Here is a 26432-nt window from a genome sequence, read left to right as displayed (position 1 = left end):
CATTTGGCTTGACACAGACCATTCGTTTGTATCATATATGGTAATATATTTATTACACAGGCTCGTCATACTGGTATCAAAATAACCCAGCAAATAGCCATCCTAATGGGTTGTGCCATTCTTCCTCATCTTAAAAATCTTGTAGAAACCATTGAATCTGGGTTGGAAGATGAACAACAAAAGGTTAAAGATTTTTCCTTTTAATTTTTTTCTTGTTTTTGTATTTCTTCGCACTATTGGCTTGTTTTACTCAACATTTTTCTCGCCATCTTGACAGGTACGCACAATTACTGCCCTCGCTTTGGCTGCTCTTGCCGAAGCAGCAACGCCGTATGGTATTGAATCGTTTGATAGTGTATTGAAACCTTTATGGAAGGGTATACGAACACACAGGTAACTTTTTCATAAATTAATTAATTATACATAGGCTGAAATTAGAATTTTCCATGAAGCTAAAAAAAATGATTTCGGGAGCAAAATGCTGTAGCTCACATTCCACTAACTAAGTTTCATATGCTTTTGTTTACAATATATTTGAAACCATATTTAAAAAAAAAGTTATTGTTATTGAATTGTAAATATCTCCACAATATTGTACGAATGTTTTTAACAGAGGAAAGGGTCTTGCTGCTTTTTTGAAAGCGATCGGTTACCTTATCCCACTTATGGATGCTGAGTATGCAAATTACTACACAAGAGAAGTGATGTTGATTCTCATCCGGGAATTTCAATCTCCAGATGAAGAAATGAAAAAAATTGTGCTAAAGGTAAGCTCATGTAATGCTAGGCGTTATGCAGAAAAGTTGAAAATATTAAACTCTGTCGCAAGACGATGTTGAAGGGGATTGTATTTTGCATCGCATTAAGAATTAGGCTCGATTTCTTTTATTTTTCGCTCTTCATAATAGAAAGAATAATAGATGAAGTTTCTGGTACCTAAAGACTGGTTGCGTTTGCGTATAGTTCTTATCATTAACAGTAGGGCTGTGGAAAAGTTAACGGTTAACCGGTTAACCGATCCTATTCGGTTAACCGCCAACGAAAAGTTCAAGTAGTTAACCGAACTATGACGTCATAGGGCATAAACGTATATCAATATCTGTCTTATTTACACGAAAGGCACGTGTTCGTGTTCGTTGATTGTTATTTTGCAATACCGCAGGCTAACTAGTTTTGCAACATTATATTGGTGTAATACACAACTTAAATGTTTTCCTCAGCCAAGCAGCGTGTTTATTACGAAAAAGCAGGCATTCACACGTGGATTCATTGCATCATAATAGCGACTGTTTGACCTGGCAATTGATTACGTCATAATTGCAATTCACACGTTGATTATTTAGACGGCAGGTGCTTTAAAACAGGTTTCAATATGAATAAGAAAGCATTACTTTAACGTTAAGAACGTTTGCCCGTATATTGCAAGCATAGTCCATACGTACGTCGTAAAGTTGCCTTTAAATTCGCGAAAGAAAAGCGATAAACAAGACGCTTTTATTAGGATTACACTTGTATCGGTTAACCGGTTAACCGGTTAAACAAAAATAGGGAAAATCCACAGCCCTAATTAACAGTGTTTCCTATCTATTTTCTTTCAGGTAGTAAAGCAGTGTTGCGCAACTGATGGTGTTGAATCTCCCTACATTAAAGCGGAGATTCTTCCGTCATTTTTTAAGCATTTCTGGCAACATCGCATGGCATTAGATCGAAGAAATTACCGCCAGCTTGTCGACACAACAGTTGAAATTGCAAATAAGGTTAATTGCTTACTGAATTTAACGGGGACATTATGATAACTAATCCCAAATTAGCTGCTAATATATTGTTAAAATGTTTGCATCAGCTAAAAGCTGTATAAAGGAAACTAAAGTTATATTTTATGGTTGATGTACAGACAGACTTCTTAACTGATTCTATAATTCTAAAGTTTTTGTTTAGAAAACATTTTTTGGGTTGGTTAATTGTGTTTTAACCAGTGACATTGAAATCTTTGTCACTTAGATTGCATATCTATCTTTTACAATAGGAAACAATGACCTAGTTTAGTTATTTACTTTTTGTGATATCTTAAAAACAGATGTTTTTTCCTTTAAATGTGGAAAACTGAAATTTCAGCTCAGATAGAACTGCGTGCCCCAATTATAAAATTTGAGTTTGGTTCCTCTTTCACCATGGGAACATATCATGTGCTAGGATTTAACATTTTGTTTGGTAATTAGGTTGGAGCTCATGTTATCGTGCAACGAATTGTTGATGATTTGAAAGATGAAAATGAACAATACAGGAAGATGGTGATGGAAACCATTGATAAGGTGGTTCATATGTTAATGTTACTGTTCTCACTATTCTGTTAATTTTTATCTTTAAATCCAGTTGTCACATTGTTACGTTTTCCATCCTATGTTATTATATTATTTTTAGCAACTCCTTTCTGTGATTGTTTTTTAAATAATAACATATGTTTGTGTTTCACCTAAAAAGTTTTGGAAAAATAATCATATTTTGTCATTATAACAGTGTATATTTAAAAATCCATTTAATATTTTTAAGATTTAAATTATAAATGTGTTAATGTTTCACTATCTCCTGATATATATATCTGTTATTTGGAGTTGGCGAGAAATAAGTAGGCCTTTTGTGTTACAAGTGTAGATTCCTGTTTATTACATACAGAGGTATCGCCAAAATTACCATCTGTTGAGGATTATTGTACAAAGTTTATCCAATAAATGTTTCAACTTTGATAGATCTTGGCAAATCAAGGAGCTGCAGAAATTGATCATCGATTAGAAGAACAACTTATCGATGGAATACTTTATGCTTTCCAAGAGCAAACTACAGAAGATGTTGTTATGTTGAATGGATTTGGAACTGTGGTTAATACACTCGGAAAAAGAGTAAAGGCTTATCTGCCCCAGGTACAAAAATACAGCGGTTGTACTCTCAAACAAACATAATTATTGTAAATTTTAATACCGCCTTGCAATGCTAACATGTATATTTTTGTTAGATCTGTGGTACTGTTCTGTGGAGGTTGAACAACAAAGCTGCGAAAGTTCGTCAGCAAGCTGCTGATCTTATTTCCCGCATCTCTGTTGTGATGTTGGCTTGCCAGGAAGAGAAGTTGATGGGTCACTTGGGTGTCGTGCTGTATGAATATCTTGGTGAAGAATATCCAGAAGTATTAGGCTCGATTCTTGGGGCTCTTAAATCTATTGTAAATGTTATTGGTAAGATTTTAGATATTTATTTGTGTAATTAAAATTATGTTAAAACACAAACGACATGTATTATATCTTAACCTATTAAATGTGAGATTCTTTTTTTAAATTTTTAAATTTCCAGGTTTTACTTAATTGAACTTTGCAAGCATAAATATATGTATAGGGAAAATGGCACCAAAGTGTTAGTGATTAATCTTATGTTATTAAATATTTTAGTAACAAATAGAGATATAAAAATATGATATATAACAAACTTGATCAGTATCCAGAAGCCTTTGTTTTGATGTATGATTTGTAAAATAATCTGTATTATAAAAAAATTACAAAAACCTTTGATATGTTAATTTCAAACCACCTACTAATTTCTGTAGGAACATAATTTATTAGGTTTAGTGAATTTACTAACTTTTGGGCCAACAACCAACAATAAACACAAATTTAATAATTTAATAACCAAAATCTTTAAAAGTCTCTTTAAATCATCCGTTAAAGGTTTAACAAAAAAAAAAAGAAAATACAAACAAAAAACTGGAATCAAACTCTTGATTAACAAACTTATACTTACATGCCAAAATAGTTTACAGACTTTGGAAAAAAATTAGAATAGAATTTTCATAGAATTTCATAGACATAGAATTTTCAAATACGTTAACATTGTATTGCTAAAACGAAAGGCAACTGCTTTCCTTTTGAATAAGACCAAATTTAGTACCATGCGTTAAAAAATAACCCCACTAGCACTACCCACAATTAGGTCATTTGTGGTATGATTGACGAGGAAACCGACCAAAGGATAAAAAGTAAATCTATATTTTCCAGGCATGCACAAGATGACGCCTCCCATCAAAGATCTTTTACCACGGCTTACTCCAATTCTTAAGAACAGACATGAGAAAGTGCAAGAAAATTGTATTGACTTGGTTGGTCGTATTGCTGACAGGGGAGCAGAGTATGTTAGTGCGCGAGAGTGGATGAGAATTTGCTTTGAACTACTCGAGTTGCTAAAAGTATGTTTTTTCATCCTTCAGTAAAAATAATGGTTGTTTTAAAATCCAGTAACATCCGTCTTTCCGTCTAAGATACAGTAAGCGTAAGTATATTAGCAATCAGTAACCAACTTAACTGTTGGATTTCAAATAACCAACAAATATATTACAGTTAATAATCTTTGCTAATAAGTAACCATACTATATAATACAGGCCCACAAGAAATCAATTCGTCGTGCAGCGGTGAACACTTTTGGTTACATCGCGAAAGCAATCGGGCCACACGATGTCCTCGCAACACTTCTAAACAACTTGAAAGTACAGGAACGACAGAATCGTGTTTGTACAACTGTTGCCATCGCTATTGTAGCAGAAACCTGCTCTCCATTCACAGTTTTACCTGCGCTAATGAATGAGTACAGGGTACCCGAGCTAAATGTCCAGAATGGGGTTCTTAAGGTTTGTTCAAACTTCAATCTAGTTGTATCTTTGAACATTTTGCTAAATTTTACTTATGTAGTGAACAAAGTGTCTATACGTTCTGCTTACATCTGTTACGCATTTTTAGGATTAATTGTCTGAATCCTATATTAACTGGTTTGTTCCAACATTGATGGAGTTTTATTCATGCAGGCGATGTCATTCCTGTTTGAATACATTGGTGAAATGAGCAAAGATTACATCTATGCTGTTGTTCCTCTCTTCGAAGACGCGTTGATGGAGCGTGATCTTGTTCATCGACAGATTGCATCGTCTGCCATCGGACACATGGCTCTTGGTGTTTATGGATTTGGTTGTGAAGATGCGCTGAACCATCTACTTAACTATGTGTGGCCAAACATATTTGAAACATCTCCTCATGTTATTCAAGTGAGATCTTATTTGTTTATTTTAATTTTTTTTCTTTAATAAACATTACCTAATATAAATTGTATGAATATGGCTTAGTAAAGAATGCAAAGCTTGTTTTGACTTTGTTTAACTTTTTTAACTGCATCTGACACTGAATTATTAGCTATATAACTTTGTAATCTATATAAACAAACAGGCGGTGATGTCAGCTATTGATGGAATTAGATTATCACTCGGCCCCAATCGTTTGCTTCAATATTGCTTGCAAGGATTGTTTCATCCAGCACGAAAGGTTTGTTTATTCTGGCTGTTTACTTTTGCTGAAATGTAGTTTTGGTTAGATGTCAAGCATATACGGATACCATTCGTTTTGTATCTGAATGCTCGCCTAGTAATTAAAGAATGAAAGCTTTAAAATCCGATGCTGCTTCGTAAGTAACGAAAAAGGCAACAACACAAGAAGTTGCGTAATATCATGATACAGGACGCTTGTGTTGTAACTCTAAGTTGAGCGCTGCACAAAGGCAAATAAGTGATCATAAAATCATGATAAAATATGCTCCATCTAATCGAGAAATTTAAACCATTGTTATTAACGTTCAAGGTTCGAGACGTTTATTGGAAAATATACAACGGCATCTACATTGGATCACAAGATAGTCTTGTTCCAGCATATCCAAGAATTTACAACGATGACAAAAACCAATACATTCGTTATGAACTTGACTATATTATATAGTCAAGTTCAATTTGTAAAAAAAAATGTACAAACAAAATTCGTTTACTACCACACCAACCTATCAAGTTCAAAAGTATGGATTAAAATTAGGAATCTCTTGCACAAAGTTGTCACCATAGAAGTTTGTGCCTGAAAATTTTGTAAATGATGTTTCAGCGTATTTCTGATAGTGATAAAAAAAATAATTACCATATTTTAAACGTAAAATAATGTGAAAATTGTTAATTTGCAGCGCTGTTATACCGGCAATCGTAAAAATGTGGCGGAATAAACTGTATATACTCAAAGCTTTTAATTCATTTTCCGTTTCACAGTCAGCCGAATTACTACGTTGCTGTATCAGTGTTAGTTAGTGTGATTTTGTTTCCCAATAAGAACGGACGCGATAGTTTCTTCAGTTAAGCTTACTTATTATTTTAAAAATTAAGATTTTTTGCACATCGTCTTTGTAAAACCAGTGGTTTAATTATTAATATTCGATATAAAATTGTGACGCAGACTTTTTCTTGCGGTGCCGGATAATCTATTTTAACTTAATTAAACCTGGAGTTGGACCTACGTCAGACATAAAAGCCCTACTGTAACACAGTAACTGGCGGCTTATATGCCGTTTTCTATTAATTACGGGGAAGCATATTCTAATGGACAATAAATTAATATCTGTGTCAACATGACAAGTGACTGAATATCGTAATGTAGGCCTAATATGAAACGTGTTAAGAATTAAATCTTCACAGTGGTAATGTGTATTTCATGTTACATTGTGTACTGTCTTGTCATTTGGGAATTGTGCAGATTGCAGATCGTAATCCAAGAGAGAATTATAGACAAGTTTTCTTCAATAATATCTAATTCTTCATTCTCTTTACGAGTTCACTTACCAGTTAATTGACTTTTATATTTCAAAATTTCATTTAACCAGTTTTGCTTAACCTACGGTTAGCTTGCGCTTTCACACCTCTACTTTGAAATAACTGCGCGAGCTCTGGCTAGTTTTGCGGTTACCTCGCAGTTTTCACATTAAATTTAAGTCCAGTCATTGAATAATCTTATGGAAGAAATTCTGCATTTCGTAATTTTTATTGTATATAACGTTGTTTTAAGCACACGTTCAAAAATTTAATAAAAGTTACAATAAGTTATTTAGCGATTTGCACAACAGCTGAAATTTTACCAATTCAAAATCACGCGGGGTAAGATGAGACTGTTTAAAATCTTTATTAGTTTTGAATAATAAATGAATAATATTAGAAATACATGTAAACAACCCGAAATAATATTGTACGCTTTGTAAATGAAAATTAAACATTCTTTCCTTGATCCCTGTTATAGTTTTTAACACGTTGCATCCCGGTTAGCAAATGTTCCACCTTACCCCAGTCCCGTCTTCCCCCTACCTACTATCACTCTTACGATTTTCACATCCCCATGTGACGTATAACCACATAGGCATAGTTCCGATCGAGCGATGAAACAGTGATGTTGGTTAGCGTGGGGTAAGATGAGACACTTAAGAATATGTTTTCTAATATTAAAAAAATAATAAAATTGACTGTTTTTTGGTCATGGCATGAGTTTGTATTATCATAGCTTTATTAACTGACAACATGAAATATATAAACCACATATAACGTATTTATGGGAATTGATATTGTTTGAACGATAATTAATAAAAATTGTATATCCTACAGATGCAAATAAACTTATAACAACAGAAAGTTGACAATACTTAATAATGAGATTATATCGGTATATTAAGTTTAAACTACTCTTGAGGTTTAAATTATTAAATAACAAACAAACCGTTTAAATTTTTGGGTTTGTTTTCTTTTATTGTTATCCTATCCTTATGGGTCAACCCTCTTTAAAGCTCCTTTTGTACGGGTCGCGTCTTTACGTACATTTCTGTCTCTATTAGAAGTTTAACTGAAAATAATTAAACATAAATGACTCGTTTGCATGCTAGGTGTAGCGAACACGCTTATTTTCTTCCAATTATTGTAAATATGTTCTTAAATGTAAGCGTATTTTAACAACTGTTGTTTTATCGCAATATCCTGCATTTTTGTTTTAAATACTTTTAAGTCTTTGCTACTATAATCGAAAAGACAAATAAAGTAATTATTAAAAGGTTAACAGGTTTTATGTCAATAATATTCTGCAAAACAGTGTTTTTAATTTTATTTTTAATCCAATTCATACTGCTGGCTCCTGCCAATTAATAAAGGTACATTGGCGTGGGAAAAGATGGGACACCTTTAGCACATAATATCTAGATATCCTGATCGCATTTTAAACAATTAAACGGTCTAGGAGAGTCGTGAGGGCACCACTTTATGATTTTTTGAATGTTCTTTGTTTACTACCAAATGGAACTATAGAAAGTCGAAGAAAAAGGTGTCCTACCTTACCCCACCCTACGATATATATCCGTATTTCTTAAACGGATTTTATGAAACAAAATCAAACAGTACGAAATATTTCAGCCTATTTTATTTAACTAAAGTACTTGATTAATGATTTAAACTAGCAAACTACAAAATTTTGCCAATTTTAATATGATTTACCGAGCAACTTTTATTACTTAAAAAAACGGTAAATGCCTTTGCCGCGCAATTTGTTAGACTGTGAGAATCCTGTTGAATGTTACTAACATTTTGTTTCACCTCTTATCAAATAGGTATCCTACCCAGAAAAGAAGATTTTACAATATTCTATTTTACCCCATGTTCCACGATTCCCCACTCTGCTATATAATAGTATTTTAAACAAGTCGTAGTTTATAGAGGACTTGAGCGAAACTTTTATTACGTCGTAAACCTTTGGCTACCATCATCTGCCTCAAAACAAAATTAATTAAAGAAATGCGTTAGTGTATCCTTTGACTCGGAATCAATCAAATCAAGCAAAAATCAATATGTGAAATTAACCATTTAGACCTTGTGTCATTCCCATTGCGGTGACTTGTCCTAGTTGTGCGTTTTTATCAGCAGATTGATTTAACAGTCACCGGAACAGGCAAGACAATATTTCAAACCAGCCAATGTTAATTTCAGACAAATGAAGCAATCTGAAAATCAGAACAAATCAAAAAACATAAGTTTTGGTTTTTAAAGCATAGAAAACGTACCGTATTTTTTAATGTAATTGTTAAATTTTGTTATTTAATATAGTAGGGTAGGGGGAGATGGGACACTTTTTCATTCTGTTTTCTCGTCTTGGTAGCAAACAAAAACATTAAAAGAATTATAAAACCGTATCCTCGCGACTCCTACAGACCGTTTAAAACAGGATATTTGGATATTCTGTTCTAAAGGTGTCCCATCTTACCCCACAGTACTATACACTATACACATTCTGTACCGATATATTTTATTGATTAAATTTGAAGTTGTTAAACTTAATTACGATTAAATTTCGGCAAATTGAAAATGAGCCATGAATTAATCAAAAATTATTCTTGATCGTTGTTTTGTAAAACATAACTTTTTTTTGATTTTTTTGGGAGGCGCCCTGTGTTCCACTTATTATTATTTGTTTGTTTTGCTATGTCAATACTTTAATATAAAAGAAATTAATATTGGCTGACATTTCAATTTAACGCTAGGCTTATGTTTTGTTTCGTGAATAATCTGCATAAAGAAAAAAAGCAGTATCGACTCTCCTATTGTTGAATCACTCTTGCTTCCCTTCCATTGTGCAGGAGATAGTGACGCAATGAACATTGATTTTAACGCTTCTAGTCAGTTGGGCCCTTGCTCACAATTGCCTAAAATTTGATCAATTGTGGATTGAAAAGTTAATATTCTTTCCTGAATTAACATGTCTATAGGTAAGGTATTGAGACGGCTCCCATTTAATTTCTTGTCCGATCTTTATAAAAAAATATTTGTTAAAGGTACGTTTAATTTGAACATATAGTGCAGAAGTCTTCGGAATTTTCATATAGAGTTATTTTTTAGATACTATATGCGACATATTTTCATAGCCCAAATTAAATTGTTTTATAATTTGTTTGGCTTTTACAGATTTTAATTTAACTTAGGTGTACGATTCAATAGAAAGATTTTAACCTGTAAAAATACGTGCAAGTTGTTTGGAAATACCTTTTTTGTTGGACAAAGTTGTATCAGGTAAGTTGATAGCATGTATCTTAAATCTGGCGTGGTGTTTATGTATTGGCTTCATCATGAAATAGTTTGTTTTGTCCTTTTACTTGTCAATTTTATTTAAATTACATGAGGGTACAATTCATTATAACGTACTTCGGTGAAAGGTTAATGTTAACAAATGCCGTCCGGTCTTCTGCGTATCTTTCGATTTCGTATTAATTATGCATAGAAAGGGTTTAAGTGCAATGCTATTTCTGATGATGTGTGTGTAACACCAACGACCTGATGACGAAAAACTTGACTGTTTATTAAATAAAATAGCGCAACAAGACGGCGGAATTTATAAATGGCATGTTGCTCGTAAACAGCAGCGCGTGCCTGTTTTAACTCTGGAGAAACAAGTTATATTCAACTATTTGTTATCTCACAAAGCACGGTATTGCACTCTTATCTAATGTACTAATACAAATATATATATATATATATATATATATATCTAGCTGTTGTCGAGGTAAGATGAACTGCAGTTAACAATAAAAACCAACTTCGTTATACACAAATTCAATATAAAGCGACAGCTCAGTGTTGTAGAGTAGGTACCCAACTTTCTTAATCTGCAAAAGGCAAATACATGATTTATAATATGTAACTCAGCATAACAACCTGTTTTTGCCTTTTGCAGATTACATCTGAGGGCGGGTTGTGTGGGTCAGAAATTTATCAAAGGAAAATAAAGTTGATTGAAAGCAAATTTGTTTCTACTTTATTGTTCATCATGGACGTTTGTAGACAGTACGGTAACATCGTGGCCACCTTAGCTCATGGTTGCATTAATAAACTTAGAGATTTAACTGCACCTCTACGTGACCGAATCAGCGATGGAAAATCTCAGCGGAAACTCGTCCTTGTGATCGTTTGTGTAGCACTACTACTTGACAACATGCTGTACATGGTTATTGTTCCGATCATAACCGAATATTTTAATAAAAACGAAACAAAGTCCGCAGTGCTTTCAACAACATCGCAAATAATGAATGACTTTATCAGTACCCCATACATCAATAACGCCACACCCCCAGCAGCACTCCAATCTCATCTACAAACTTCTGGCCCTGACAAAGACGGTACTGAAGACACTTTAACCGGAATCCTGTTTGCGTCCAAAGCAATCGTGCAATTAATGGCAAACCCGTTTACTGGAACCTTTATAGATCGAGTTGGATACATAAAGCCATTAACTTTGGGGCTGATGGTTATGTTTTTATCCACAGCGTTGTTTGCTTGTGCAGAGGGCTTTGCTGTATTGTTCTTAGCTAGAAGTTTACAGGGTCTCGGTTCCGCATTAGCCGATACAGCATCCCTTGGCCTCATTGCCGATCGTTTCCAAGATGAAGCAGAGAGATCAAAAGCGCTTGGCCTCGCTCTAGCATTTATATCATTTGGTAGTTTGGTTGCGCCGCCGTTTGGTGGAATACTCTATGAATTTGCCGGTCGAGAGTGGCCGTTCCTTATTCTCGCATTTGTGTGCTTGATAGACGCCATGCTTCTTTTATTGGTACAGATCCCAAGAGAGGATGAAACAAAAGCAAAAGTTGGTAACCTGCCAGTTGGTACACCGATCTATAAGCTTTTTATTGACCCTTATATAGCAGTGATAGCCGCTGCGCTCATGGCAGCTAACTTTCCTCTCGCATTTTTAGAACCTACAATCGCCAAGTGGATGCACGAAACCATGGGTTCCTCTAAATGGCAAATTGGTTTAGTTTGGTTGCCCGCGTTCCTGCCCCATCTTTTGGGGGTTTATCTAACTGTACGACTATCAGTTAAGTACTTCCGCTTCCAATGGCTTTATGGAGCAATTGGTTTGTTACTGATTGGTGTCTCTACCGCTGCTGTCCCCACTTGTCACACCTACGGGATTCTAATGATCCCACTTGCTATCATGTGTTTTGGGATTGCCCTGATCGATACAGCTTTACTACCTACCATGGCCTTTTTGGTTGATGTTCGCCACACTAGTGTTTACGGAAGCGTTTACGCAATTGTTGATATCTCGTATTCTGTCGCGTACTCACTCGGTCCTATACTAGCCGGGCAAGCAGTTCAAAAAATCGGATACTTAAAAATGAATGTGGCCATTGGCTTGGCAAATATGCTTTTTTCACCTTTGTTGATCTTTCTACGAGAAGTGTATGATTGGAAACCTGATAAGAGCGAGAGAGCTGTTCTTATTGAGGAACCAACGGTTAATTCGGACTGTGAATCTCCAGAAAGTAACGTTTCTGAAGTACAAAAACAACTTCCGACCCAGTCTGATAATTCACTGTACGTGGTTCAACGACCAAGGACCCGCCAAGGCAGCGTAGTGTCTAGTGAAGATGATGAAAGTCCAGATATACCAAACCGACGATTCAGTAAATCTGACGCATTAAAAATAACGAACCATCCGTCACATGTATCAAAATATAACGTTCAATCAGCTCGAGAAGAAACTTTTAAAAGCAGACCGAGACCTCAACCACGAATGAAGACATCGGTGAAGAAATCAGCAGAACAACATCCGATTGGTCGATATAACACAACTGTGTTGAATGGAGAAAACCAAGGTCACACAAATGACATCAGTAACAAATATAACACTCTCACAACTTCGCTGTCAAAGGGAGAGTTTACTGCACTTGCAGATAGTGGTTTAGAAGTTAGGAATCCATGTTTTGAGAACGATGGACATACATACCAACGAAAATAGTTAATTCCATGTGCCAAAATAGTTGGGCACTGGCAATTTAACCTGCTATTGTATGTACAATACAGCTCAACTATTTGGCTTATTATCACAAATATAAACGCGCACATAATATTATAAATGAATATCGTTCAATGTCTTCGTTTAATGTTGTCATTTCAAAAAGAATATTCAGTCTACAGTTAATCCTGATTAAAAGGTCCCAGCCGTAAGATACATATGTTGTTTAAACTCATTCGTCTTACTCCGTATTATTTTACTTCTTTTAAAAACAACAACGTCATTTATATACATGTGTTATGCTGTGATTTCGCTTCATCGTAGCTCAATGTTACGGACAACTTTCAATCATATATTCTTCCGCCGAATAAAACTGACATAATTCAAGTCACAACAATGTGTAAGAGTACTTAGTTAAACTTACATAGTTAAACCCTATGGTACAGCGGATTCATATATAGTAGGGTCGGAGAGGATGGGACACCTTTTTATTGTATTATCTCTCTCCCATTTGGTAGTAAACAAACGACACTTAAAGAAATATAAAACCGTATCCTAACGACTCCTACATACTGTTGTTAACTGTTTAAAACACGATCAAGATATATTGATACTATATGTACGAAAGGTGTTCTATCTTTCCCCACACTTCTATGCATCCTTTGGCGAATAATTTAAATAGAATACGGGTTAGAGACAAAGTTAGTCCTAAATTTAAACTCAAATACTTTACTAAAGGGTTAATGTAACCTATTAGAGCAAATGAAGCAAACTAACAACGATGGCGAAATATAAATAATTTGTTTAATTGTGGTTTAGGGACCAGTCAGTCTTATAAAATATTAAACATACTCTTTGGATAAGCAGAGTGTAATATTTAATGCCAACTGGTAATTTTTTACTGTTTTTATTTAATTCGTTATTTAGTTAAGTCGAATATAGTACAGGGGGGACAGGGCACATTTAGGACACAAAATATCCAAATGTCCTAATCGTGTTTTAAACAATTAACAAAGGTTCGTGGGAGTCGACTACTATCATGATACGATTTAATAAATCTTTGAATTTTCTTTGTTTACTACCAAATGGAACGAGAAAATAGAATGCAAAGGTGTCCTATTTTCCCATCTTTCTATATATAAGTAAACAACCTAACTCATTATTTTAAAACAATTTTAAAAGTAGACCTTTTGCAACCAGGTGGTCGAATGAGTTACATGCAGGTCCACAACTGTATCCGTGACATATAAGCTCTGTTTAAAAAATAGATATCACACGTAATAGATGTTTACATACAACTTATAATCTGTAATACCTTAATGCAAACAAAAACATTCATTCCTTTAATCTAAGTTTAAATGAAAGTCTATGTGGGATTTGAGTAAATTTATCTACGGTAATATCATTTTTTTATGCGAGTTGTTAGTCATTTTGTTGTGCACCGTAATTAGTGCAACATCAACCGTTTGTAAGGACAGTGCTTTTAGGTCGAAGTCATATCACTGCATTTTACAATCTGTTCCCTCCTTAGGGACTAATTAATATTTGTGCGACTGCAACGGCAACATATCGTTCACCCGACCAACCAGCAGCATATACAACCACATTCAACCTAATGAATGATGTAGCTCTTTCTCTCACTTGACACGGATTCGATTTGGGAATCCAAACCACGTGAAATATTCATGAGATTCAACTAAAATGCTGTGAAAATTACAAAGTTCAGATTATACCACTCCTCTTGTTCTGATGGTCCGGATATAAGTTATTAAAAATATAAACCAAGATCACAGTAAAACAATTCCAATTTTATTAAAAAGAGGCAAAGAGTGTTCCGATTTCAACACTATAATGTCTTATAGGATATTTTCAAAGGTATTTTCCCACATAAGATAATAAGGCAAGTGGGGACGTGTTGTACAAAATAAATTAGCAAAGGTGTAAAGGGTTATTGTATTATGCCATCGAGTCCAATTTAAATGGTCAAGGAAAGTAATTTCTTTACAAATGCATATATAAATGTAAGTTTTTTCAAGCAAAATGTTCTTAATTTCATACTTATAAGGCTCAAACCTAATTAAAACAAAGATCACGAAAACACTTCCATAGAAGCCACAGCGTCCCGAAAGTTTAAACCATCAAAATGGGATTGTGACGTTTCAATTCAATTAGTACAGAACTTGTTTCGATCGATTGTTACGTCATACCTGGGCAAATATACGCGTATCGATCTCCCGCGAAACAATTAGACCTAGGGTTTAATCTAATCAGAAATGTATGTCACTCGCATGACGTCATAAATTCCAACCATGAAGTTTTCTCACAACTTCTTATTCAAACTTCAGATGCTTCAACCAGCAGGTTAAATGAGATTGGATAAGACGAGACAGAGAAAAGAATAGCTGGACGTTTTTAAAAAAGCGGGATGAATTAGAGTTAATTTAAATCGATCACGATCGTGCCTAAATTGAGTAATGTCGAAAACAATTGACAGTCAAAGTTACAAATAGAATTTGGTTGTTTAGTTGTTTAGTTGTTTAGCATTTTGGTAACTCGATCGTGTTATTTTCTAGAATTCAAGAACATGCCTGGTGCACTACATCAGAAACCACTGGAAAAAAGAAGCAGCCGCTTAAATATACAGGTTGTTTAAAATAACCCATTTAAATAATAAAGTGTGTCATATTGAAAAAAAAAACGATGTCAGAAAGGTTTTATATTAACATAAACATCATTAGATTTAAGAGGTTTGCAATATCACATTATTTGGAGTAAATATATATTGACAGCAGAAATTATCATGTTCTACATCCTTGCCTTCCCTTCCACTGCCGGATCTTCAAGAAACACTAGAACAATATCTTCTGTGTATAAAAGCGCTCGTGCCCGAATCTCAATTTGAACAAACCAAGGAAATTGTCGAATCGTTCGGTGCAACAGGTGGTGTAGGTGAAGCGATTCAAAGACGTCTTGAAGAATGTGCCAAAACTAAAGTCAACTGGGTAATGTCTCCATGTACCTGCGTTTATATTTATTGGTTGAAGTATTTTGTTTACGGTTACCAAATAGATTTGTATTTACTCCACAGGCATACGAGTGGTGGCTAAATGACATGTACTTAACAAATCCTGCCTCGTTACCAATTAATTCAAATCCTGGGATGGTTCTTCCAAAACAAAACTTTGAAGATCAGCTGAGCATGCTCCAGTAAGTAAAGCCGGCGTTGAATAGAATTGTTAAGTGCTACAATTTTATTATTTTATGGCAAGGTAACCGTTAGAAGCCAAAATACAACTTATTAAATTTAAAACATAATTCTACGCCTGTTTTCCTATGAAATGTTATGTATAGACATTATAGCTGCTGTTGTATTCTAACAAACGTTTCATATTTTTACCAGATACGCTGCTAAGATTACTTCAGGAATTCTGGACTTCAAAGTTATATTAGACGCGTACGTAACAATTTTGTCTTAGTTTTGTATGTTGTATATGAATGAATAAATTAGGTTATTTATTAATACTCGTGTGGCAAAGCAAGGACATCGGGTATAACACGCATATTCTGTTTCACACACCTCGTGCCTGCTTACGAATTATACAGTCTGTGGGGGAAGATGGGACACCTTTAACACATAATATCCCCATATCCTGATCGTGTTTTAAACAATTAACAGTGGCCTATAGGAGTCGTGGGGTATTGTTTGAACGTTAATGGGTGTTGTTCGAACTTCAATTATTAAATATTGTATCTTACAAATCAACTTGTAATAGCAGTAAATTGATAATAAAATTTAATAATAAACTTTATTTTTTGCTACAAATTGGGTATTATTACAATATTTTTTCGCGCACTTCTTATAAATTATCTCCAAGTGTAAATTATATTTGAATATCTCTTAAAGTATAAAATATTGAATTGAAAGCAAATCTTTCAAAGCCTGGCAATAAACATCCTACAAACTTCAAAGTGGGTAAGACGAGACAAAAAGTTGATATATTTGTTTTAATAATGTTCTGCAACTTGTAGTTAACCTACTAAAATTAACCGACTATGCTATTTTCTTTGCCATGCAAACTTGAAATATATATATACCTTTGAAACGATATTTTAAATTAAAGCTATACTGACCCATGCCTGTTTTTCTCATGTTTATATCTTATTTTTCACAAAACTTAAACTGTCCTTATAAGTACTTGCAAACTAAAAAGTTTTGGAAGTTTTGATATATTTCAGCGAGCATTCAATATAGACATCTTATTATTGTACTTTTTATTTATTGGAAAAATGGTGTAGTCGTTTAATACCAAAATTTAATACTTTACAACAGTTGTCATCTTTGACACGCACTTCGTTACACCGTGAGAATACTGTCGAATAACTTTGTATTATAGTACTATGGGGTAAGATGGGACATCTTTACCACATAATATCCAAATATCCTGATCGTGTTTTAAACAATTAGCAAAGGTCCATGGGAGTCGTAAGGATATGGTTTTATAATTGTTTGAATGTTCTTTGTTTGCTACCAAATGCGACGCAAAAACAGGTTGAACAGGTGTCCCATCTTCCCCCACCCTACTTAATTTGTTTTGTCTATCATTGAATGAGTACTGAATAAAAGATTCAAACTTACATGTCTTACGTCGAGTCCCGTCTTTCCCAGCCCTACTACGCTAAATGTAGCTTTGTGGATGATTGTTTTTAGCATTTTTGTTTGTTTTTAGAAGCATATCAACCCAAGGTTTTTTATATGCATAGAGATGCTAAAATATGATCTAAAGGTACCATGAAAGTTTCAAAAATCGAAACAGTTTCTGAAAAAAAATCGGCTGAAAAACGCCGGAATAAAAAATCGCACGGGATTGCCCCTTACAAAATGTCTCTGCTGAACTTTAAGCGTTTCTAGTTTACAAACAACCAAAAACCTTTAAATAATCAATTTAGTTTATTGAATATTTTTTTATGTAAATATTTAAAAAACGTTATTAAATATAGACTTTATTGTGTTTTAATTTTTCGATTGAACATAGCTCATACAAGATTGCGCTGATTCAGCATTTTTTCAAACTTAATTTCAACACGAGTGGCCGACTGAGTCAAAATATTATGTAGCTATGTTCAAATCGAAAAAAATATAACTATGTTGTCAATAAATGAGCGCCCGTAAATAAAGGTTTAAACTTGGGTCCCATCTTTTCCGAGTCCCAACTTACCCCATCCTACTATATGTTTATCTATATATAGACGTGCCCTACCCGTTGATGTTGCAAGAGGACAGCTTGCCGGTCAAGCAATGTGTATGGAACAATACTACAGACTGCTTAATTCATATAGACTCCCTGGATATACACGTGATAAACTTGTTTCGCTAAAATCCGTTCAATCTGATGAACCAGAACACGTGATCGTTGTTTGTAACAACCAGGTTGGTTTATTCCTTAGTTCAACTTTCATATGCGTTGGATTTTATTTTAAGTGGTTAGACTATTTTCGTCAATTTGAAAGAATAAACAGTTGTTGAAGAGTCAATTTTAACGTTACACAACCTTCGGTGTTTTAGTTTTTCGTAGTTCCAGTCATGATGGGCAATTACCGATTGAGTGAGGCCGAATTTGTCAGCCAATTCCAGCGTATTTTAGATGCCGCTCACGATCCTGCTGAACATAATCCCCCGGTTGGAGTTTTAACGTCACTGAAGCGACCAGATTGGGCTGAGGCTCGGGAGATTATGATGTCAGGTAAACAGCAGTGCATTTATTTTTTGTATTTTAAATATTATTTGCTCAAGTTTTATTCTTGTTCTTAACGTTATGGTCTCATTTTGCAGAACCAATAAATCGCCTCTCACTCGATTACATCGAACAAAGTATTTTCATTCTGTGTCTCGATAAATCACTGGAAAATGAAGATGACGTCACAATGGCGCACCAAATGCTTTATGGAGGAGGACCAGAAAAAAACAGTTGTAACAGGTATGGTACATAAAATGTGTAGTAGTAAATCAGAGAGATCAATAACTGGTCTATATACCTTACTTATTCATATAACTTAAAATCAAGGTAGATGCTCAGAAAAATACTTTGAAAAGTTTACAGTCTAGCAACAGCCTGACGCTGAAACCCTCATATGCAACAATAAAATCACACACCCTGTTTTAAATGACACATTGGAGGGATTAATAACAAACACATACGCAGACGCCAAACACATTAGGAAAAGCGTGGCTGTTGTACCTAATAACATTTGATTTCCATTTTCCCTGTACGTGATTACAACCAAGATAGAAAGTTAAAGACCTTCGAGAATTTGAAAGATCGCTGGGTTGTTTAAACAAAATATATCTTCGACTATCGTAGGTGGTACGACAAAACTATCCAACTTATAATCGGTTCTGACGGAAAAACAGGTCTTTCTTATGAACATTCTGCTTCTGAGGGTATAGCTGTCACCGCGCTCATAGAACACTTGTTAAAATACATGTAAGTAATTATGTGAATAAAATAACCCTTTGTTTATATGTTTGCAGCTATGTGTGTGAATATTGGTTCATTCGCTTGAAAACATTGCCACGCGTCTTTATGTTTGTTTAAAAATCAACAAGCAATGCTTTTCGCGGTTATCATATTAATATATTTTATTTGATAAAACTCGTGAAATTTCATAATATATTAGGGTGGGGGAAGACGGGAGATTTTTAGCACATAATATCCAAATATCCTGAACGTGTTTTAAACAATTAACAACGGTCCATGGGAGTCGTGAGGATACAGTTTTATAATTCTTTGAATGTTCTTTGGTTACTACCAAATTGCGCAAGAAAACAGAATGATAAGATGTCCCATCTTCCCCCACTCTAGTATACATTGGGGTTATTGATTGTTTTATTGACACTACCTTCGTATCCGTTGTGCATTTTGTTTGAAACATTCCCTATTTCCAGAGCACTACAAGAAAAAAAAGGAGCATACAGATCAAATTCGAGCATCGTGCTACCTTCCCCACGACGCCTCCAGTGGAGACTTAACCCTTCTGTTAATCAGTAAGTTTTTATACAAATGATATAAAAGTTACTTAAACAAGATATAAGATTGTACAATAACAAGATAATCTTAACTGTGTCGTGTAGATCGCAATAATTAACACTTTTACTACACAATTCATAATTTTGGAACTCGAACCCCTAACCGGACGCCTGTGGATAAGGGCTTAAACATTAAACATGATGAGGTATTATACTACTATAGTTCACTATTGTCTAAGAAATAAATAACACATGTTCGATTCCTTGTTGCTATGCATAGAAAATCATCTCTTCAACTTCTATGCTTTCCTTGAATTTGCTCTGCATAATAGATTATATACAAAACACAATCTGCCTTATAATGTACAAGAAAAAGATAAATATTGGTGCATGTCAGTCTTTACGTAAACTACGTTAACAACTTAAGGCAAACAGTTACATTCGTTCAACAACATTAACCTATGTAGCATGTACTCTGCTGTTATAAACACAAGCAACAATGGTCATTCAATAATCCGTGGTTAAATATTATACCAAGGTGATCCTGATCTTAGAAACTATAGCAGCCATTTTAATACCTTCTACTGGTGCCACTAAAAGTTGGATACTGTACTAACTAGACTCCAGCGGTATCAATTCTAAAATAAAGTTTGAAAAATTCGAAAAATGTAATTCATAAACATTAATATTCGTCATAAAAACATATTTATAGAATCTGTGCTGAGTAAAAAGTACCAAGCAACTAACATCATTTTACGATGTAAGCAAGTAGCAACTATAATCGTGACAATGTAACGTCCAGACTATGTCGTACTCGATTTTAACCAAATGCTAAAACTGGCATATAGGGAAAGTCCCGATTTATAAAAGATCGGCTAAAAAAGACAAATTAATCGCTAATTAGGCGCGGTTTTAAATCTGAAAATTTAGTTTGAAAATTTAGTTACTAAAATTTTTAAATTTGTTTTATGATTTAATTTTAATCAAGAAATTAAAGAACAAATGCTAGAATTAAGAATTAAGAATTGCGATAAATGCGAAAAAATTGCCCAAAAAAACAACAAGAACAAGAACAACTGTTCGACGAAAAGGGACCCATATGGTCACTACGTGCCCAAAAAAGATCTATATGACAACTTATACGTGCTTAACAAACAATATTGCATACGATTGCCTAACTAGCAAGTAATTTTCGATTACTTTTTTGTTTGTTTAATAATAAGTTGTACCTCTTACATTAATCAAACGATTGTATTCGATACACTAATTATAACCAAACTTAGCCTTATAAACTATAGTGTGGAAGAGTTTAAATATTTATACCTAAAAAAATAAATAAAAAACATTTGGGGAATGTAAAACAAGTATAAGTAATCTTTTATTTTTATCCCGCAAAAAAATTATACAGTAAAAATAAATTGATTTACGCCATTCCACAAAAGAAAAACGTTGGACTACTCGGTGTTTCATGAGTCTGGTTTATTTGCCAGCTAGTATGTACTTATTCCTTTTACCAAACAGGTATGTCGAAATTGGTAAAGCCAAAAACAGGCACGTTGCGAATTCACTAGATTTAGAAATTCTTCGATACACGAATTATGGAAAAGATTTCATCAAACGACAGAACATGAGCCCAGATGCTTACGTGCAAGTTTGTCTACAAATTACATATTACAAGTAAGTGAATAAGTTGGACTATATTATCAAAAATATTTACAGCCAACAGTATATTATACGCCACTAAGGTACCTTAGGAGCTTACATTTTGCACTGTTTTTCGTGATTAAATGCTGAATTCAAAGTTGCGTAGCGCCCGGCCTACTGGAGATATTATTTTTAATAAATCTCTATAGAAGGCCGTGCGTAGCGTAATGCGACAAAGAAATTAAACAGAAATAAAGATTTCATTTGGGACGCATGAATATATATATTCTAAAATACTATGACTCACATATTGCCCAATATTTCCAAAATCAATGCATATATAGGACGTTTTTTAGGTGGTACCGGGAACACAAATTGTCCCCTGTCTATTTTCCTCGTTTTATCCAGAATCTCAGAACATATTCATTGTCAATTGGTGAAGACTGAAGAGTAGTCATAAATTACATTTCGACGTGAACTATATTATACAGTGCTGTTAAGGAAGACGGGACACCTTTAGAACATATTATCCAACTATCCTGATCGTGTTTAAAACAATTACCAATGGTCCATGGGAGTCGTAAATATACGTTATATAATTCTTTCAGTGTTCTTTGTTTACTACCAAATGAGACGGAAAATAAAATGAATAAGTGTCCCAACATCCCCCACACTACTATACTTGAAACGATTGTTGGTTTCGGGAAATTCTTAAATCTCCATATCAATGGACACTGTTGTTTGTTTTTTTTATAACAGGACAATATCTTTAACATGCAGGCTATACAAACGTTTGGTATCTACATATGAAAGTGCTTCAACCAGAAGATTTAGAGAAGGCAGAGTGGATAACATAAGAGCTGCAACGGTTCAGGCGCTTGAATTAGCGAAAGGATTGACTGAACCTGATGAAAGCGGGAAGATAAAAATGGTGGAATTATTTATTAACTAATAATGATTTTAGTAATGCATAATTTCCGTTAAACAGGACGCAAAAAAGATGTTACTGTTGCGGAGGGCTGTGAAAGCACAAACTGACTTCACCATTGCAGCCATCACTGGTCATGGCATTGATTGTCATTTACTTGGACTTAAACAAGTAACTTGGATTATTTTATCTTTGTTCAAAATTACTGCACGAAATTACGCATCTTTTCTATATCTTACACAATATTATTATTTAACATGATACTTAAATTAAGCATATTATAATACAGATGGCAGACGAAATGGGTCTTCCAACCCCAGGTATATTCAAAGACTCTTCATATGAGCTTAGCAATTATTTTCAACTCTCTACAAGTCAGGTATATGATGTTGTGTTTATATGAGGTTTCACTAACTTTTCGATGAGTTTTAATATTACTGTTCACCCCCTATATGGATTCAATGTAGTAATTGCGGTAAATGTAGTATAGGGTGGGAAAAGATGGGACCCCTTTCTATTCTATTTTCCCGTCCCGTTTGGTAGCAAACAAGAGCATTTAAGGAATTATAAAACCGTATCCTAACGACTCCCATAGACCACTGTTAATTGTTTAAAACACGATCAAGATATTGAGATGTTATGAGCTAATGGTGTCCCATCACACCCGTACCCTACTACATAATAGATTATGTTGGTATAGATATGATTTTATTTGCGGTCGTACAAAATAAATCCCAAACTCACATTTGTACTTTGTTTAGATACCAACGAGTACAGATTCTTTTATGTGCTATGGACCAGTGGTGCCGGACGGTTATGGTGTTTCCTACAATCCTCACAGCAATTCAATCATTTTCTGTACAGCATCATTTCGTACTTGCCCGAGTACAAGTTCCGAAAAGTTTGTTGCAGCATTGGTTGAATCTCTACATATAATGAAAGAAATTTGTGTCCAGTGGAATAGACGTAGATCGTCAAGTCTAGGTATGAAACAAAAAAAATATTGAACGAAAGAAGTATAAACACAAACTACACCAAATTTTTAGAGCACCTGTCGATTCATCGCAAACTCTCTTTACATCGTCGCGTAGATGCGAGATCGTATTCAGTCGATTGTGACGCATTAAGGGAGGAATTCTCCGCGGAATCAGATTCAAGTGATAATGAGGTTTTGGAGAAGAAGAAGATACTAAAAAAGCAAAAAAGTTTTACCACCACAAGAATGATTAAGCGAAGTAATCTATTTATTTTTATTATTTGTTTTACCAAAAACAGTTTTCACTTAGATATAGTAGAATGCTGGGGTCAGATTGAAAATTATTCCCACGATTGTAACTTTTTCGGTATTTTTTTTGAGAAATTTGATTTTTTAGGAATTTCTTACAGTTTAGACAAACCATTAACGATCACTTGCTTGGAACACTTGCGTTTAAGTAACTTTGCTCTGGGTTATAGAGATATGCTCGCTTTACCTACTGGAACACACCGGACTGTTTTTTTTATCTTTTCCATTTGCACTTATCCATCTATATTGACTGTATATGGAACATCAGGTCAGTAGTTTTAAGTCATAACTTTTGTTTCAGAACTGGAACGGAGAGTTTCTTTGATATCCAATTTAAATGCACACCATCGGGGCAACAGCAAATGTGGTATTGTTGATAAAACACAAACTCATACCTCGTCAAATGTAGAAAGTTCACAAATCCCATGTGACCTGATGAAGCTTCTGAGACAAGAAAGTTTAAATCAAAAAAACAATATCACCATTTCTTAAATATCCGATAAAATTTAGAAATATCCACGTCCCAATTAAAAATATTAAACCTTCGACTATACATTTGATATTGAAACCATTTCCGCGTATTTATAACCAATATATAAACGCACTTCGAAGTACAATAAAATGTATTATGCTCGTAAGCGTAACTAATAAATCAATTTAAACTTGCTATTTTCATATTACTTCATAATTTCGCTCATGTATCTTTATTTTGTCGTTGTTGTTTTAAAAAGTTTGACCAATTGTGTTGCATATTAAAGTTTGTATACCACCCTGTATGTATCATTATCGTTTTATCTAATAAGCCAATCATGTTTCTTATATTCCACTTTTTCATTTCTGAGCAATATATTCTGCATGCTTTATATGCTGGTGACAGTAAGAGTTATCTATCTAATATTTATTATATTCATCACGAATTCTCATTGATCAATAAAATATATTTTGTTGCATCTTAGCATTTATAGCATAGATCATTATAAATCGACGAAAACCAGGGTATGATTTTGAACGAGACTGTATTCTGTTACTTTCCAACACATTAAAACGTCCCTATCTAGTTTAATTGAAACAGAGTAAGACAACACAGTAGGGTAGTGCATAAAAGTAACGCGGATTCTGTAAGATCATTTGTTAAAATAATTACCCGCATTTACCCAGACAGTCTCTAGCAGAATTTTTTGAACACATATAAAATATTGATTGATAAATTTATTAGCAGGAATGCTCGCCCAAAGCCCGGAATATTTTTATTTATTCTTGGAGGGGTATATGTATATACAATCTACTCTGTTTTTTGTATTATACTTTTGCTATATAAACAAAGCTAAATAATATACCGATTACTGTGTTACTAACATATGCCCCTAATGTATCGAAATTTATTTAATCCGCCACGAGCTTCGTGATCATTCATTGCCCTTTAATTAGACGAGTCTATGCACTCGTCTAATTAATTTTACAAGACTAATTCATAGTTTTTATATTTATAAATATGTGTTATGATTTGAATTTAGTGTTGTTAAAATCAATGTTAAAAAAATACTTAACGACAGTAACCGCCTTTATCGCGCATTTTGTTGGACGGCGTGAGAATACTGTTGAGTAATATTGTAAAATTTATGCTGATCTATCATTAAACGGGGGAACTGTACAAGGAGATATAAAAAAATTGCACCGCGTCCCAACTTACCTTACTTAACTTTAGAGTAGGGTGGGGAAAGACGGGACATCTTTAGCAAATATTATCCAAGTATCCTGACCGTGTGTTAAACCATTCACGAAGGTTCCGCCGTGTGACTAAATACATGACCTCAGAATGGTACAGGCGGCTGTGATTGAGGTGGCGTCTCGTCGCACCTCTTTATATCTCCGTTTGGCCAACTTTGTAAAGGCATCGTTGTAGGCCCAAAGTGACATACCAACCCAGAATCAAATTTTGTGTATTGATAGATATGCTCAAATGTGACCTAAAGCCACCATCCAAGTTTTAAAATACAAAACAGCTTTTGAAAAAAAAAAGAGTTTCAGGTCCGCAATTTCGACCGCTGGAGTAAAAAAATGGCCGTGGCGCAATGCATGGGATTTCCCATTAAAAAAAAAACACTCAATTTTGATCGTTTCTAAATATAAATTTTGTTTCTAATTTAGTATAATGAATGATTTTCCTTCAAAATTAATAAAAAAGTGTTTTTTATTAGTTAGTTTTTAGCACTTTCTATATTACAATGTTGATTATGTCTTACTAGTAACCGCCCTATACGCGCACTTTGTTGAAATACTACTGTAACATTTTTTCGTCTATCGTCAAATAGGTACTGATAAAAAGAAATTTAAAAAGCAATCCCGTCTTACCCCGAGCTTCTTCTTACCCAACCCTACTATATGTGACCGTTCGGTGGCGCTAATGAGCTACCTGTCTGTGTAAAATGCAAGGAAATCGAACAATCATTTTTATACATACAGATATTGGTGTTCTATAAAATGGTATGTGGGGGTAATACATCTTTGGTACATAATATCCAAATATAAGGTTCATGTTTAAATAAAACATTTAACAACGGTCAATAGGAGTCGTGAGGATAGGCTTTTATAAGTATTTGAATGATCTTTGTTTCCTTACCAAGCGGAACGATAAAATAGAATAAAAAGGAGACACATCTTACTCTACTCTACTATATATTTTTTAGTACAGTGACTGACTTTTAATTTTTCTCACGTTTGTCTTATACGTGTTATGTCCATGCGAATTAAATAAATTTATCATTATTTGCACACGTGAATGCTCAACAACATTAACCTGCTTGTATGTTTTGTTCCATCACGAAATACTTCTTAGTGAAGGCAAAGTGGCGGAAGGGTAACTGAAATTAAAAACCTCTCGAGGGTATCGC

The 26432-nt window shown here is 34.1% G+C and overlaps 3 protein-coding genes across 3 annotated transcripts in view; all 3 read left to right on the top strand.

Moving 5' to 3' along the window:
- LOC100176532 (splicing factor 3B subunit 1) overlaps window positions 1-6089 on the top strand; it is a gene marked incomplete at its 5' end in the record, with an annotated part of 13346 nt that extends 7257 nt beyond the window's left edge. Inside the window, 5 exon segments of the mRNA XM_018815777.2 lie at window positions 4044-4231; window positions 4425-4670; window positions 4845-5081; window positions 5260-5355; window positions 5668-6089. Of these exon segments, the coding sequence (XP_018671322.1) occupies window positions 4044-4231; window positions 4425-4670; window positions 4845-5081; window positions 5260-5355; window positions 5668-5802 (902 nt within the window).
- A 3755-nt stretch (window positions 6090-9844) lies between these two features.
- On the top strand, window positions 9845-13048 carry vachtp (vesicular acetylcholine transporter). The gene is given in 2 exon segments (NM_001032789.1): window positions 9845-9935; window positions 10597-13048. A coding segment is annotated over 1 exon segment (1974 nt). The 5' UTR covers window positions 9845-9935; window positions 10597-10689; the 3' UTR covers window positions 12664-13048.
- chat (choline acetyltransferase) lies at window positions 9845-24491 on the top strand. The gene is given in 17 exon segments (NM_001032449.1): window positions 9845-9935; window positions 15234-15304; window positions 15453-15662; window positions 15749-15867; window positions 16061-16114; window positions 17908-18088; window positions 18224-18401; window positions 18491-18635; window positions 19020-19142; window positions 19604-19702; window positions 21206-21361; window positions 22109-22259; window positions 22317-22427; window positions 22546-22635; window positions 23018-23240; window positions 23303-23491; window positions 23843-24491. Coding segments are annotated over 16 exon segments (2280 nt in total). The 5' UTR covers window positions 9845-9935; window positions 15234-15244; the 3' UTR covers window positions 24034-24491.
- Window positions 24492-26432: the final 1941 nt, after the last annotated feature.

This window comes from Ciona intestinalis, chromosome 1 (assembly GCF_000224145.3).
Source record: "Ciona intestinalis chromosome 1, KH, whole genome shotgun sequence".
Classification (NCBI taxonomy): Eukaryota; Metazoa; Chordata; class Ascidiacea; order Phlebobranchia; family Cionidae; genus Ciona; species Ciona intestinalis.
The sequence above is the reverse complement of the archived record's forward strand: the minus strand, read 5'-3'. Positions and strand labels throughout refer to the sequence as shown.